Source organism: Phodopus roborovskii, unplaced genomic scaffold (genome assembly GCF_943737965.1).
Source record: "Phodopus roborovskii unplaced genomic scaffold, PHOROB, whole genome shotgun sequence".
NCBI lineage: Eukaryota > Metazoa > Chordata > Mammalia > Rodentia > Cricetidae > Phodopus > Phodopus roborovskii.
Window position 1 is genome coordinate 28,330,090 of NW_026126525.1, and position 15,435 is coordinate 28,345,524.

General features: G+C 41.5%; 2 protein-coding genes across 2 annotated transcripts in view; one reads left to right on the top strand and one right to left on the bottom strand.

Annotated features, from left to right (window-relative positions):
- Positions 1–15,435, top strand: part of Ociad2 (OCIA domain containing 2) — an 844,164-nt gene that overhangs the window by 484,473 nt on the left and 344,256 nt on the right. The gene's annotated exons all lie outside the window — the stretch shown is intronic.
- Positions 7,293–15,435, bottom strand: part of Spata18 (spermatogenesis associated 18) — a 28,644-nt gene continuing 20,501 nt past the window's right edge. Inside the window, exons 9-13 of the mRNA XM_051198375.1 lie at positions 14,056–14,231; positions 11,912–12,035; positions 10,339–10,422; positions 7,739–7,784; positions 7,293–7,444 (exon numbers count right to left, since the gene is read on the bottom strand). Coding sequence (XP_051054332.1) covers positions 7,437–7,444; positions 7,739–7,784; positions 10,339–10,422; positions 11,912–12,035; positions 14,056–14,231 — 438 coding nt within the window. The 3' untranslated portion in view covers positions 7,293–7,436. The remainder of the gene's footprint in view (positions 7,445–7,738; positions 7,785–10,338; positions 10,423–11,911; positions 12,036–14,055; positions 14,232–15,435) is intronic.

The window sequence follows — 15,435 nt, forward strand, 5'->3', positions numbered from 1 at the left end:
CTGTTCCCAGCATGGTCTGCCGCAATAACACTACCACAACTCCTACAGAAACTTGATTCCTGGTGTAAATCAGCTGTGTCCCTAAGAAGCTTGGTTAGGACAACTTCACTTTGGTTTGCAGGGATTTGTTTGGGTTTGTTTGTTTCCAGTTTCAGTAAGACTTTTTTTAAGTACAATATTTTTATTAATACTTTGAAAATGTATACAAGCAAACAATGTATTTTGATATTTATCCCAACTCCTCCCAGATCTAGTCTCCATTTTCTCCACACTCCACCCTAAGTGTGTCTTTAAAAAAAAAAAAAAAACAAACTATGAGTCTAGTTTGTGTTGCTCATATACTCATATACTCATGCGGGGTCATCAACTGGAGTGTAATCAATCTACCAGAGCCACTAAGGAAAACTGATTGTCCCTCCCCTAGAAGCTGCCAACTGTCAATCTCTCTTCAGGGATCAGGACTCATGAGCCCTCCCCAATCCATGCTCGATGCTGGCCAGCTTGATCTTGTGTGTTTTGTTTGTTTGTTTGTTTTTCAGGATGCTACAGCTGCTGTAAAAGCCAAAACAGAAAAGTTGTGTCTAGAATACACAAAAAAACTAAAAACATGAAACATTAGGAAAGCAACCCAATTAAAAGAAGGGCCATGGAAATGGACAGAGGGTGTCAGAAGAGATATTTTTGTAAATGTTTGCCATCCTTAACAGTCAGAGGAATGCTACGATTAACAGAAGACGGGTGTTGTGAAGGCTGGATGGTGAGCATGGGGCATGGAGAAGCATTTCTCTCTTGGTGGGAGTGCAAACTGGTACTGCCACAATGGAAATCAGTGACAGTTCCTCAGAAAAAACAGAAGTAGGCCTCCCATGTGCTCCAGTTCCATAGGTGGCATATACCCGAAGGACCCCACACCCTACCACAGGCACATGCTCATCCCTGTTCACTCCCACCCTATTCACAGTAGCTATGACATGGAAACAGCCTAGATGTCCATCACCTGGTTAGTGTATAATGAAACTAAATCTATCCACAGTGGAATTTTACTCAGCTATAAGGAAAACTGAAATCTGCAGGTAAATGAAAGGAACCAGTCAACTGAGGGGGTAACCTGGATCCACAAAGACAGACGCCACATGCTCTCATTCATACAGGAAGGCAATAAAGGGAACACTAAAGCTAAGGGACTGTATGTACTATCCTGTCTGTGTGTCTGTCGCCTTCCTGACTTCATGTTCACCATGTATGTGCAGATGCCTTTGGGGGACGGAAGATGGCATCAGATCTTCTGTAGCTGGTGTTAAGGCAAATATAAGTCATGGTGTAAGTGCTGGGAATGCAGCCCCAGTCCTCCACCAGAACAGTAAGAGCAAAAATGATGTTCCAAACATCCCATTGCATTGCATCTCAGTAAGAACTCTAGATTGACACAATGATGGTGCTAGATTGAAATTTTAAATTACCAAAAAAAATTACCAAAAAATAAAATAAAATAAAATTACTACCACCTTTGCCCCTTGAGCTTAAGAATTTTGTTTTTGAGCCTTAAGGGGCATAAATCCTTTTTCAGGTGTTACGGCATCGTTGCTTACTAAATTAATTTTCTGACACTAGATTTTTACATTAACCACTATCAATATCAGGTATTATCCAAATTTACAGTGAGCAGTTAAACCAGTAATGAAGTTGTAGACATCTGATGGCTTTCCACTTCTTTCTCCATTAGAACCATTCATTACCTTCAGCAGACTCGTGTCTCTCATTTCCTAAGCAACATTGCCATCTAGTGGCTGATCTCATGTATTTCCCTGGGAAATTTTGGTGGTCAAGGTCTGGAGTTTGTCTAGGAAATCCAGCCCCTTGAATTTCTTCCATTTGTGGCCTTAGCTAGTTAGGGAGGGAGAGCTCATTCCACGAACTATTACAACTTTGGTTTCCCAACTTCAATGTCATTTTATATTATATTATCACCACAGGCTATTTAATGAAGAAAGGTTGACTTTGAATAAAAACATTAAAAAGAACGGTTATTTCCATCAAACATTTCATATAGAACTGTTAACTCAGCCAAGCCCTTCAAAAGTTGTCTCACTCAAATTGGGATGGCTTGTGTCTCTTTCTTTAAAATGTACACTTCACCACTGAGATGCTCTTGGTGGTGGGGAATGAAAGTGGGCTTTAAAAGAAAAGACGGTAAATGCTTCATTGTTCATTGAAGAATTGGCAGAGTTCACGTCTGACAGCTTGAGGATTGCTGACAGTTTTCAAAGTAGAGGGTTAAACTTTTCTACTGGGTGTCTGCGGGCATTACAGGCAAAGAAGACCACCTGTAGGGTCTGATATTCAGATGTCGCTTTCCTTCATCTAGAATTTTCCTCTAGAAACAAGCAGAGTAATCACAAGCCTGGGTCACTCAGGTCAGCTTCTAGTTCCCTTTTGCATGTGGTCATGACAGTTGAGGAACACCTACAAGGACTCATCACCCTAGTTAGGACACTGACTTCCATCCCATATTAACACAGATCTATGATGTAAGTGAATGAAGAGACATATTCTCAACAACAAATGTCCAGACACTTAAAAACAAGAAAAGATTGACCTCTGTGGAAATAAACTTAACATTCTCTCTCATCCTCTATTATGGACAATATAAATATATAGTTTATAATCTGCCTTGTGTTTGAGGTATTTGTGCAGATAAAGATTAAATATACCCAGTTTTCAGTGACTTACATATCTCTTGGCTAAGACAAATAGTTGAATACAATCAGAGGTTTTTTTTATGTTAGCAGAGCATTTTCTGTTTAGAATGTTCTATGCAATACACTGGGTCTATGCCATTCTGTCCGTGAAGTTACTAAAGCCTGGTCTTAGGCAAATATTTTCAAGCCTGCCTGTTTATGTGTGCTAGCTAGTTTGATGTCAATGTGACACAAGCTAGGATTATCTGAAAGGAGGGAACCTTGATTGAGAAAATGCCTCTGTAACATCCAGCTGTCAGGCATTTTCTCAATTCAAGTCCAGTGGGGGAAGGCCCAGCCTATGGTGGGTGGTCCTGGGTTCTATAACAAAGCAGGCCAGGGGAGCAAGCCAGTAAGCAGCGCCCTCCCTGGCCTCTGCATCAGCTCCTGCCTCCAGGGTCCTGCCATTTGAGTTCCTGCCCTGTTGACTTCTTTCAATGATGAACTGTGATGTGGAAGTGTGAGCTGAGTAGCCGGTTCCTTCCCAAGTTGCCTTGGTCATGGTGTTTCACCACAGCAATGATAACCCTAAAACATGCTAATACAAATACCCTCAGAGACTCTTAGTAAGCTTTGTGAGAAACCCAAGAATGAATCTCTGATGTGCAAAACAGCTATTTTTATCAAAAGCTAATATTTTCACTGAACTCAATGAGTTAGAAAAACCATAGGTCGGATTTATTGTACACAACTAATTTTTAAAAATATGTTGCTTTTTGATACCCTAAAATTTTAAAGTTGGAAATTATTTGAAAGTTCAGTAAAATTAACACATTATATGAATCAGGACATATGTGAAATCTTTATGTGCAATACCATTTGTTGTCTTCAGTTCACTCATACTTATCAAAGGTTAGGTGCTGATACTTGGGGAAATAGACTTGTATCTATGGGGAAATAGATAAGAACAACTGAAAGCCGGGGGAAGGAAGAAGTTTGAAGAAACCAGGGAGAAATTAGAAATGAAAGTGTAAAGATAAGAAATGTAAAGGAAAGCATACATGCTGGATAAAGTCTGGCATCAGCATTGGAAATAGAGGGAATTTTATTTTATAATAGTTTTATAAGTTTTGTAAAACAGTTAATATATATTATATACAATTGTGCATTATGTATTATATACATATATACACACACACACACAAACACAAAGCAAAGATAAGTGTGTATAAAGAACACAAATAGGAGGTTGATGGTTTGGGTCTTTTATTCAGTACTGGTTGTATTATTAGTACATCTCTCACTACTATAATAAAATACTCCAGGAAGGTTATTTTTTTAAAGGCTTTATTATGACTTAAGGTCCTAGAGGTACAAAGTCTAAGGGACACATGGAGCTGTGGCTTTCTTGCTAACAGAGTCCACAGGCAGCGCAGAGCACCACACAGGAGAGATAGTGAGAACATGTGTATCTGTCTCTTCTGCAGCCACCAGGACTGAGTCACGCCCCACCTAAGAACTATCACCTCATACTAATCACCTCCCAAAGCCTCACTTCTAAGCACCATAGAATTAAGACTTCACTGCCCACAATGCCTCAACATGGGTGTTAAATTTCAACACACACAACCTTGCAGTACCACTTGTCACCATAGCAATCACTGCTCAGTGACTAGGCCAGTGTGTTTAGTGGATGACATCACTCTGATACTTCATTCACTTGGAAAAGTTAATACAATGATGGCCAATAGTCAGAGGCATATTTAATTCTGAAAAGGGAGAAAAAAGCATCCTAAAGACAAGCATGTCCTGGAACGAACAGGGTTTCTAAAATGCTACCCTGCAAGAACTCCTTTAAAAGCTCCTCCAGAAACAGAAGATCTTGGAATATCCTCTAACACATTTGAGAAGCTTTTGCTTCTCAAATGATAATGAAGGACCCTTGTTCCATCCTACCACACAAGGGGTGGAGCCAAGACTATTTTATGGCAGGGCTCCAGGACTTGTCCCCTGTAACACCCCAGGGCCTCAGTTTCCCAACATAAGAAGTAAGTTGCTCAGGGACTTGGTTCACAGTGTGACACCCAAGATCTTCTGGCCATGGCTTTTCTAGTACATTTTCTAATACATTTTACAATGTATCTTAATACATCATTTTAATACTAAAATTCTAAAAGTACTATAACCCAATTTGTAATTAAATCTGCAACATACACACTTGCCACTCTCTATCATTCGCCCAGTAGAACAAATAGGTGCCAAGTTTTGATGGATAATTGTTGGTGACACTATGGAAAGTGTGTTCATGCTGACCCCTGCTGGATTGTTTTTTCGAGTGTGGAATTGTCCAGTTAGTTACCTTTCATTTGCAATGAGAAAGCTTTTCCCATTGTATTTTCAAGGCTACTGTTCATTCCTGTATTAGGGCTAACATGCTATTCTAAATTTCACTTATTCATGTGTGCCTGGGCTCACAGTTCCATGACCTAATGCAGTTTGTAGATCCTAGTTTCTTTAAAGTTCCACATCATGTTACCCTTAATTATATGTCTGAAACTTTTCAGAACAATACCACTAAGAAATCTCCTACCAACTCTAGCTTTACAGAATGATGCTGGCAGCACCATGCCCATGACAGAACCTATGGTGAGCCTGAAATCAAATTAGAATGATCAGCGGATGCCCTGTAACTTAAAGATACAACTAGTGGTGCAAACAGCTATGCCAGTGAAGTGGGCACCTTCAAATTGATGTCCTCTGAACTGCTTCTGCCACCTCACACTAGCCACTAGCTTATTTAACAACGCCAGGATGGCAGATAATTTGAGGTCTATTCTCTGGTGTATTTTTCACCTCATTAGTCTACCTTTCCCTTTCATGACACTCCTTGTGCCCCCCACTCTCTCCTCTCCCCCCCTTGTGTGTGTGTGTGTGTGTGTGTGTGTGTGTGTGTGTGTGTGCGTGGTGCGCGCGCGCATGCGCATGATGTATTCATCTATGTGTATATGTGTTTGTGGATGTGGGTGCAGAAGAAAATGAGACAGGGTCTTACTTTACAGCAAAAGACATTGAAACAAGAGTGTGGAGTCTACTGAAGAAAATAGTTCAGACATGCCTAGCTATTGTTGGGATCCACTGAGATGATGTAACTGAAAGCAGTTGGGTGGGGCCCACGGGGGCTATTTACAGGTGAGAGGAACTACAAGTAAGACAACGCAAAGCCCGAAGTTTAGCTTCCCCATGGGCTGCAGCTCTCTCAGGGTCAACATGGGGCATGCTACAGTCAATGTCTACTCGATGAACGTGTGATCATGGTTCATTTTCATAGGTTAGTGAAGTAGGGGGGCACTATCAAACCTGAGAATCTGGAAGGCATGTCAGAGTAAAGCACTCTACTGTGGTTTTATTATTAGGTGCTGAGCAATAACACAGAAACTCACATTGACCCAGAGAGAAAAACAAGAGCTTTCCAGCCCCCCAACACTCAGATGCAATAGGGGCAGGCCAGCCTCCTCTGGGTTCACAGACATTTCCAAAAGATGCTTTCCACCATTTGGCTTTCTCTGCATGCCTGTAGCTCAAGTTAGAAGCTTGAGAAATGGCAAGTGGCCTGGTAGGTTTGAGAACAAATAACTGAACTATTTTTATCAAATTAGATAACACATGTAACTTGGGGCGGGGGCTTACGATACAGAGGCATTCTCAATACTTAGTAAGATTTTAAGTAAGACCTTTCGTCACACAATGAAAGTGACTATTAACAGTTTTAACACACATTGGTGGTTCAGAATGCTGTAGCTACCTAAGTTGGATAAGATTGCCTTTTGGTTGAAATGTAATCAAGAATGACCCACTATCTCAAGAATAGTCATCTCTAAGCATGACATGGTGTCTCCTGACACTGACATACAGTTGTAGCCAGTGACATCACAGGCAGACACTGGGAAAACTCGGCACTTAGTGTGTTAATTTTGTCTTCAAGGATGGCCCTTGCCCATTCTTCACTGAATGGTTTTATTAAAAGTCAAGACTCTTGAAGCTAAGGCATCCAGATCTGAACTGAATAAATAACACCTGTGTACAAAAAGAGAAAGGAAAGAGAAGGGAGGTAGAGGAAGGAGAAGAAATAGAAAACAAAGCCTAGTAGCTTTGACATTTTGCTAAAGTACAAAGAGAAGCAAGCAAACTATTCTATCCTTGTAAATTAATATCTCCTCATTGTCTACGTTTACCCTGAAGTAAGGGATACTGGGAGGAGTTTCCCAGCCTGAGTACCTTGGAAACGTTAAGAGGGGGTCAGGCACTGACACTGTGGTTTTAGGGAGCTAAATCTGATGCTAACAATGAGAGCATTCATGACTGATCTGTAAATAAAAGCACTTGTCCTTCCTCAGGGACTCAGCTGGACAATGGCTTCTACTGTCAGCCCTGGAGTTGCCCTCAAAGAGCCCAGTACTTGGGGAGAGAAGTCCCTACCTTCATAATGGACTTTGTTCAAATGAATATCATCCTATATGCCTATATCATTGTTTTTATGAAAGTAATGGAATTTGCTCCTACAAAATAAAAGGAACTGCTATGGACCTAGAGTTACAACGGCACTGAGCCAAAGCATTAAACTCTCTGTGCGGAGTGACACACAGCATTGCCTTTTCATTTCATGTTAAGTGAGATCGGAGGCAGACAAGGCAGGTGGGTAGAGGCACTGAGGAGCTGGCTGTTCCAATGGACTGTGGCAAACGAACAAGGCTGGTGGCTTTAGTATCCTAGGGAGGAAAATAGACAGCTAGTTACTATGGTCATGTTCTTGCATGGCCTAAGGAGGTGCTTAAATGAGAAGGGACACAGCACTTAAATCTCTCCCTGGGGATTGCTCTTCTGTAACTCATAAGATCAGCCCAGGCACCATCAACGAGAGGGCCCAGAAGTGAAATGAATGGTGTGAACTGGAGTGAGAAGTTTTTTTCCCCCCAGAATAATCATTTTGCTCCAAAATGTGGCATAATGCAGAAGGCATCTGAAAAGCAGAAAACCCATTCCATCTTGACTGTCCCACTTACTTGGCAATGTACATCTTATTGGAGAAGGACTCCGACTTCGAGATATCTGAAAACATGAAAGAACAATGTGAATTAAACAATACGCAGAGCTCAGAGGACAGATTACTTGGACAGGGATGATTCTTAAAACTAGCCAGGGGACCAGAGAGCTGACTTAGCAATTAAGACCACTGGCTGCTGGGGAAGGGGGAGGAGAGGGTGAGGGGTGGTGGAGGGAGTGAGAGAGAAGGAAGGCAGGAGGGAGAACTATGGTTGGAATGTAAAATTAAATAAATTTTTAAAAAAAAGACCACTGACTGCTCTTCCAGAGGATCTGAGTTCAGTTCCCAGCAACCATGTGGTGGCTTACAACCATCTGTAATGAGATCTGATTCCCTCTTCTGTCATGCAGGCATACATGCAGACAAAGCACCACATAGATAAAATAAATAAATAAATCTTGTTTTAAAGAGCAGTAAGTACTCTTTAAGAGAGAGAGAGAGAGAGAGAGAGAGAGAGAGAGAGAGAGAGAGAGAGAGAGAGAGAGAGAGGAACAGTTTCTGAGAGGTAACAAACCCTAACAAAATAAAATATAATAAGATAAAACAAAAGCTAACCAGTTAGTTACTCTGAGGCACTGCACGCCATGAGTCTTCCCAGGCTTTTTAAGTAAATGCACATATAATTTGGTTTAAATTATATTGGCGATTGGAAGTTGGGTTCAATGGCTTAGAGAAAACTTTTTAACATAATTAGTAAGAGCTAAAATTACGACCAATGCAATGGCCTATGGAAGAAAAACTTCTTAACATAATTAACTAACAAGAGTTAAAATTTTGCCACAAGTTCAAATCTCTTTATAAAAGTGCTCATGGGTCCAAACCCTGCACTACTAAGCAGGTTCTGAGCATCCACAGAAGGATACTTTTCAAATCTTACCATTACCTTCCCTAAGAAGAAACTACCACACTGTCACTTCACATCTGACACCAGCTACACTCCCGTGTCCTGTTGTGAACTCTCTCAAACGTGTTAAGTAAATAGATACTGTCCAGGCTGGAATCTGTTCTGTAGCATGGCCTTCACATGCCCCAAGACAGACCAACCAAAGTATTCACATTCATCTTGGAGGTGCCTATCCATGTTGAAGGGAGAGATGGAGAAGGAATGGCTCAGTTTCATCTTTGAGAATGTATTTATGTCCTCAACTACACTGGAATCTATGTTGCTCTCTCTGCACATAGGATGATGAAGAGAAGGGAGTTCAGACATGTCTCAGGACTCAGTGCAGGGGACACTCCCCTTGGATAAAACTTCTACTGAGGATCCAGAGTTCAAGTCTCCATGGCTGAGAGCTGTCTACTAATACTAGTCTCAACATGCCCTCTCCTAGAACAGGGAGGCAACCCATCATGATGCTCCCAAAGTCCCTTTTTATTTATCAGGTCACTAAATGCATGGTTCTCTTTTTGACCTCCTGTACATATTTACTCATCTATGTAATTAAGTTTTACAAAACCCCCAAGAGCAAAAGAACTGTTTCCATTGTGGGCCTTCTCCATTTCCCTAGTACTTCTTAATGTGGTTTTCCTCATGTGCGGAATCTGACCATTCTAAAAGACTAAACCAGACACCAGCTTACACAATGCTTCCTCACCACTTCCAGGTGGTCACACCACATTACCCATGGACCTCTCAACTTGCTCTGCACCCTGATCATCCAACTAAGTTGTTCAAATTACACTGATAGTCCTATATGGTGAGCCATTAGTGGAGAAGACTGCACTTGGTTGTTTTTGTGCCCCCCCCCACACACACACACCTGGCCTTTGAGTTGTTTGAGAAGGAACCTATTGGAGGAATAGTGTGCTCAGAGATGATGGTGGGTTTGAGTTTTTACAGGGCTGTTCTGTGGTTCTGCAGGGGAAGCTCTACCACTGCATTGCCAGAGGCTGTTGGGAGCTCTGCCCTTGAGAACAAGGCCAAACACACATAGAATCTCCATTTGAAGGAACGATAGGTTGGTAGCCTGTCTAGTTGATCCAGGCCCATAGTCAACGAATGTTAACTAAATGTTAGATGGTGAGTAAATGAACAGTGATGAGGCAAATAGAGTTTTCAGAAATACGTTATTTTTTAACTTAAATAGATTAGTAATCTTTCTAAGGATTAATATACAAAGAAACTAATTTTATCTGTTTTGCTTTGAATTTGGGGACAAATGGATACTTTCACTGCCCTTAAGAAAATACTTCAATCTAGACTAAGTAAGTCTCCAAACTCGTACTAATTTTTATAAAAAGCAGGGACATGTGTGCAGATCTGTGACTCAAGTATCCCATGTCTAGCTATCTGTTCTCTAACAGCCTGTTCACGGGTGAAAAGAATAAAACTTTTAAATAAGTCTTTTATTTCTTGAAAGGCCTAAACAGGAAATTAAAAAGACAAACTTCCACTTCTTTCTAGAATGCTAATTTCACCTCCATAGCAGTGTTTAAAAAAAAAAAAATCACTTAGAGGACAACAGTTTCTTTTTCGTCCTATGAATTTGCAATCACTACTTTCACAGGAAAGTATCAATGTAGATGGTTTTCTGCATGAATGATTAGACAGAAATGTACCGTGCTTAATCCAATGCGGTTACGAGGACAGATGGGACTTAAACTCCTGCTGCGGCAGCGTGCTACAGGTCGCACAGAACTCCACTAAGGAAAAGAGGCAGAGAAAGAGTCATGAGTTTGTGAAGGTAGATATGGCTTTCCACTGGCTTTACCGACAGGATGGCACGTTCCCCTGCCACCAGTGTGAACAACACCCCTATTATTTCCTGCAACACAAAGTTTGGCAAGAACTTCTCCAGAAGAATCCCATCATGATGAACTTGAGGGTATGAACATTCTGGTGCTTGGAGAAGTATTTACATGGGTCAGCTGTTAGACATCATGTTTGCCTTTGTGAGTCATGGCTGGCTGTTCTCTTTAAGTATCTGCCTTGTAAATGCAGCACTGAGGTCATATATGCTACAGAATAAATAAGTCTCACTGAACACCATGAAAGGCCTCTTCTGGCCAACTACTGAGTCCATATGAAGAAAATTATACACCAAATTCATGGTAGATGTGCTGTTTTAATTGTGTTGATTAAAAAAAGGGGGGGCAAATACAAGTGTCCCTGAAAGAGAGATCCATAGAGAGTAACTACTTGTGACCAAGTCACCTCCCTCCCTTCCAAACTGCACTCCATTAGAAAAAAAAAAAAAATTCCTAACAAAGAGTTGTTGAGGACAAGAATCCCGTGTTATGAAAATGTTCATTGAAGAGCTCTTGTGTTGTCAGGTGGACAAAATCCAATTTTGATAAGCTCAGCTTTTGAAACACAAAATTTTTTTGTAGAGATAGTTTTCACTACAATGGGATTTTAACTTGTAAAACAAACACCAAATACTCTAAGTTTCTTAAAAACAAACTTCTCTGTTCCCCCACTATGTGATGTGCAGTCTCAAAGCATCTCCCCCCACCCAGTCAGAAAACAGGGACCCAAACCACCACCTTGGCTTTGCTCTGAACCAAGGGGCTTTCTTCAAATTTTACCTAGTTCTGTCTAGGAAAGGATGAAGTAAATAATACATCATGGTATATGCATATCCAAGGTCCCTGTGGCCATGAATCCCAGCACACAAACTGCCCACTCTTCACACACACACACACACACACACACACTACCAAAGACTCCCTTTTGAAGGCTGGTTAATTTGTTAAGATGTTCAAACCATCTATAACCAAGAGCTATAGGAAGCCGCCTTCCAAAGTTAAGAGGATCCTTCCTCCCCATCCTCTGCCCCATTTTCTGCTGTCCTTCCCTTCCCTTTATGTCATACCAAGGAGAGAAAACAGGGTACATGCTCAATTTCCCCAAATGGACAGTTAGAAATGTCAAACTATCTCTAAGATGGAAGAGATAAATGAGCCGTGGCTAACTCCATCTTTAGACAGAAGAGCAGTAATGAAGTCGGTGCCAGGCAATTACAAGGAACTGTGGGACAGTCCAAAGAACAGGCAGCTGTTTTTCCTTCTCCTTTGTATGAAATCTTATCAAACAACTCTATTGACTTCTTTTTATAGAATCTTTGGGTTTATAAATGTTCTCGAACTTGTGAATCAAACACTGGGGATGAATTGTGCAAGGCCACCGTACAAAAGCCCCTCTCTTGGTGACAGCTTCTCCCTTCATAATGACACAGTCATTCTCCATGAGAGCAGGCCACACGTGGTAAAAGACCAGGGGAGCAGTGAAATCTGAGTCATAGCTGCGGCGGTACCTGTGGGAGAACAAAGATGGTAAGAAACTGCTTTTCATAACTAAGGGAAACCCAACTGAAAAATTCATTCTTGACTAGGCTTAGATCTACTCATATCCTCATTCTGTGGTTAAGGAGATGGACATTGCTCTCAGAAAAGAAACCAGGAACAGCTGGCCTCTGGCACAGACCTGCTAACAACATTTCGACAAACTTAATCCCACCTCTAATCTTCTCAGAATTCTAAGAGCTGCAAGTCTGGAAAATGCTCAGTGCACTGAGAGACTGAGGCAGAAGGATTGAGTTTAAAGTCAGACTTATATAGTTAATGAGCTCCAGGCTAGCTTGAACTATGTAGTAAGATTGACTATAAACAAACACATGTTAGATAGATGATAGATGATAGATAGATAGATAGATAGATAATGTTGTTACATTTTTTATAATCTATGGACCTTCTCCTGCATACTTTAAATCAAATCTAGATTACTTAGCAATATCTAATACAGTGTAAATATATGACAATTATTATTATGTACTATTTAGGGGATGACAAGGAAAAAAATTGCTGATATACATTCAAACATTTTTTCCTGGTTATTTTCAACCCCTGGCTGGTTGACTCAACAGATAGGGACCTCTAGACACAGAGAGACAACAATAGAATCATAATCACAGTTAAGAACTCTAATTTCAACTGGCCAACCATCCAGGTATACAAGTAGGTTAGCTCTGGTTAAAAGTTGAGACCCAACAGTTGTTCACAAACCAAAGTGGATGACCATCTGAATGATGATAGCCACATCCCAAAGAAGAGAGAAACAAAGATGGAAGGTGGTAAGAATCTCTGTATAGAAAAAGACCCAACTGCAGGGCAATGTTCAAGCATCCATTCTGGATTGGGAACAATGACCTAACAGACACTAGAACAAGAGCATGCATCACCCCAACCAGAAAGCTCATCCCTCTGGTGAGAGAAAGATGTGTCTTGATCATCAACAAACAAGCTTGCAAGAATGCTGGGCAGCTACCTATCATGACCTATGGCTAAGACAAAGACCCAGAGTCATATTCCTGAGTACTCACTACACACCCAGCATCATCCTCACTGCTCCATCTGATTTATATCAGCTAGCCTTTTCCAGTTCTGGGGAAAATGCATTACTAGCCCCCCACCCCTAGAAAAATAAAACTGAACAGAAAAATAATATTAATAGTGCATATATGTATATATGAAGATATATATATATGAAGATATATATATACATATACATACATACATACATAATCACAGTACACCCAAGATCACACAATGCATAGGTAGAGCCAAGAATTAAATCTAGGCAGCTTGAGGCCAGAGCTGGCCTTCTTAGCTAAGGTCTTGCCAAATCTCTGTGAATGTACCAGGTCATTTCAACTTCTCATGGTTTATTAGAAGACTTTTCACTGTGGGAAATGTAGTAGCCTCTAATGGTTCTCAACAAGAGTCCGGCACATCCATGCTCATGGAGTGTGCTGCTGTTTAAAAACTTCAGCTTCCCAAGCCCCATGCTGGGACCACTGCAGAAAACGGCTCACACTATTGTGCAGCTGTGTGTATCCCTAGCAAATGCTTGGACGGCTTCTGAGGTTAATGGTGTACACACCACACTTTGATAGACCTTGTCTAAATCATGCAGTAAGAATCAGTGTCTCTGAATGTCAACCTTTGACATCCATCTGCACACATGTGCACACACATGCATATGCCACACACAATAAAAATAATAGAAAATTTTAACTGTGTCTATATTCATAGAATGTATATATATATATTTTTTTTACTACCAATGATCCAGCCAGGCTCCAGGCACCTCCTTAGGTCTCCCCAAAGCTACTATGCTCAGTGAACAATGAGCCCACAAAGGGGTCCAGATAGTGGCACAAAGAAACTCAGGGCACCGGAGTGGCTACTGATTTCTCTACCCAGGGCTCTTTTCCCTTCATCTTCCCAGGAAGCAGAGACAGTGAGTATCTTTTGGCACCTGCTCCTATGTCTTACTTGCAATCATTAAAGACTTCTCCATCGGCTCCAAAAGCGATGTCAAGAGGTGGATCTAAGGACTGCATTGCAAAGGCAATGCAGCATATCTCCTGGATGAACTCACTGAGGACACAGAAGTCAACTTCAGGAGGGAATGAGATCTTGGGGTTGACATTCATGGCACGGATCACATCCTGAAAAACAAACGATGGCATCAATTGGCTGCTAACTTGTGACAAGAAGCTCTGATATAGCCTGGCGTTGGTGGCACACAACTTTAGTCCCAGCACTTGGGAGGCAGAGGCAGGTGATCTCTGTGAGTTCCAGGCCAGCCTGGTCTACAGAGCGAGTTCCAGGATGGGCTCCAAAGCAATATAGAGAAACCCTGTCTCAAACCCCCCCCCAAAAAAAGAATAATAAGAAGAAGAAGTTCTGACATCCAGAGGAATCCCAACACAAGTTTCGACTGATGGGAAAGAGCATGTGAATGGAATTAAGTTAATCCAGAAAATGGGGCAGGTGTGCTACAAGGAAGAGGATGCTGGGAAGGAAGAAAGAAAGCAGCAGAAACAAGAGAGGGAAATCCCTCTTAAAAACTGAAGGACGGGGCCCATGGTGTTTATTAGTTCATGGGTGTGGGGGGGGGCATGTTCATATGGATGTGTGCACATGTGAATGCAGGTACATGTGGAGTCCACAGGTTAGTGATGGATATCTTCCTCTATTGCCCTTGATCTTATTTTTTGAGACAAGGTCTCTCTCTGAACATGGAGAACACTGATTTAAGTAGGGTGTCAGGCCAGCCAATGAGTCCCAGAGATCTGCCTGCCTCTGACCCCTCATGTTAGGATGACAGACGTGTGCCACCTCACCCAGATTTTATGTGTGCTCTCAGGTCTTCATGCTGCCACAACAAGCATTTTACCAACTGAGACATCTTTCCTCCTGATTTTTCTTCCATGAGTAAATGTATGAGATGCCAGCCAAAGACACTGGCTAGTCCCCTGTTGTAGCATGAATAATATAAACCCAGAGACAGATATCGGGGTCCAAGCTGAAGATCAGAGAAGCAAAGCATCCAGCCTCTAGAGTTCTCACCTCTATCAATGCTCAGACCAAAGGGGCGACCCGGAAAACCTTAGATTGCATCTCCAGATGGCACTGCTCTCCACCAAGCCTCAGAATCCCAGACTTCTCTGAGACTGCATTGAGCTCCTTATATACTCTCTAAACATAGGATGTTTCTTTTTTAGACTGATTCACTCTAATGTAGCCCCTAGGTAGCCTTGAACTCAGAGAGATCCATCTGCCCCTGTCTCCTGAGTCCTGGGATTAAAGGTATGTGCCACCACTATCCAGTTTCTATAGCTAACTAGTGTGCCTGGCTTTGCATTCTGA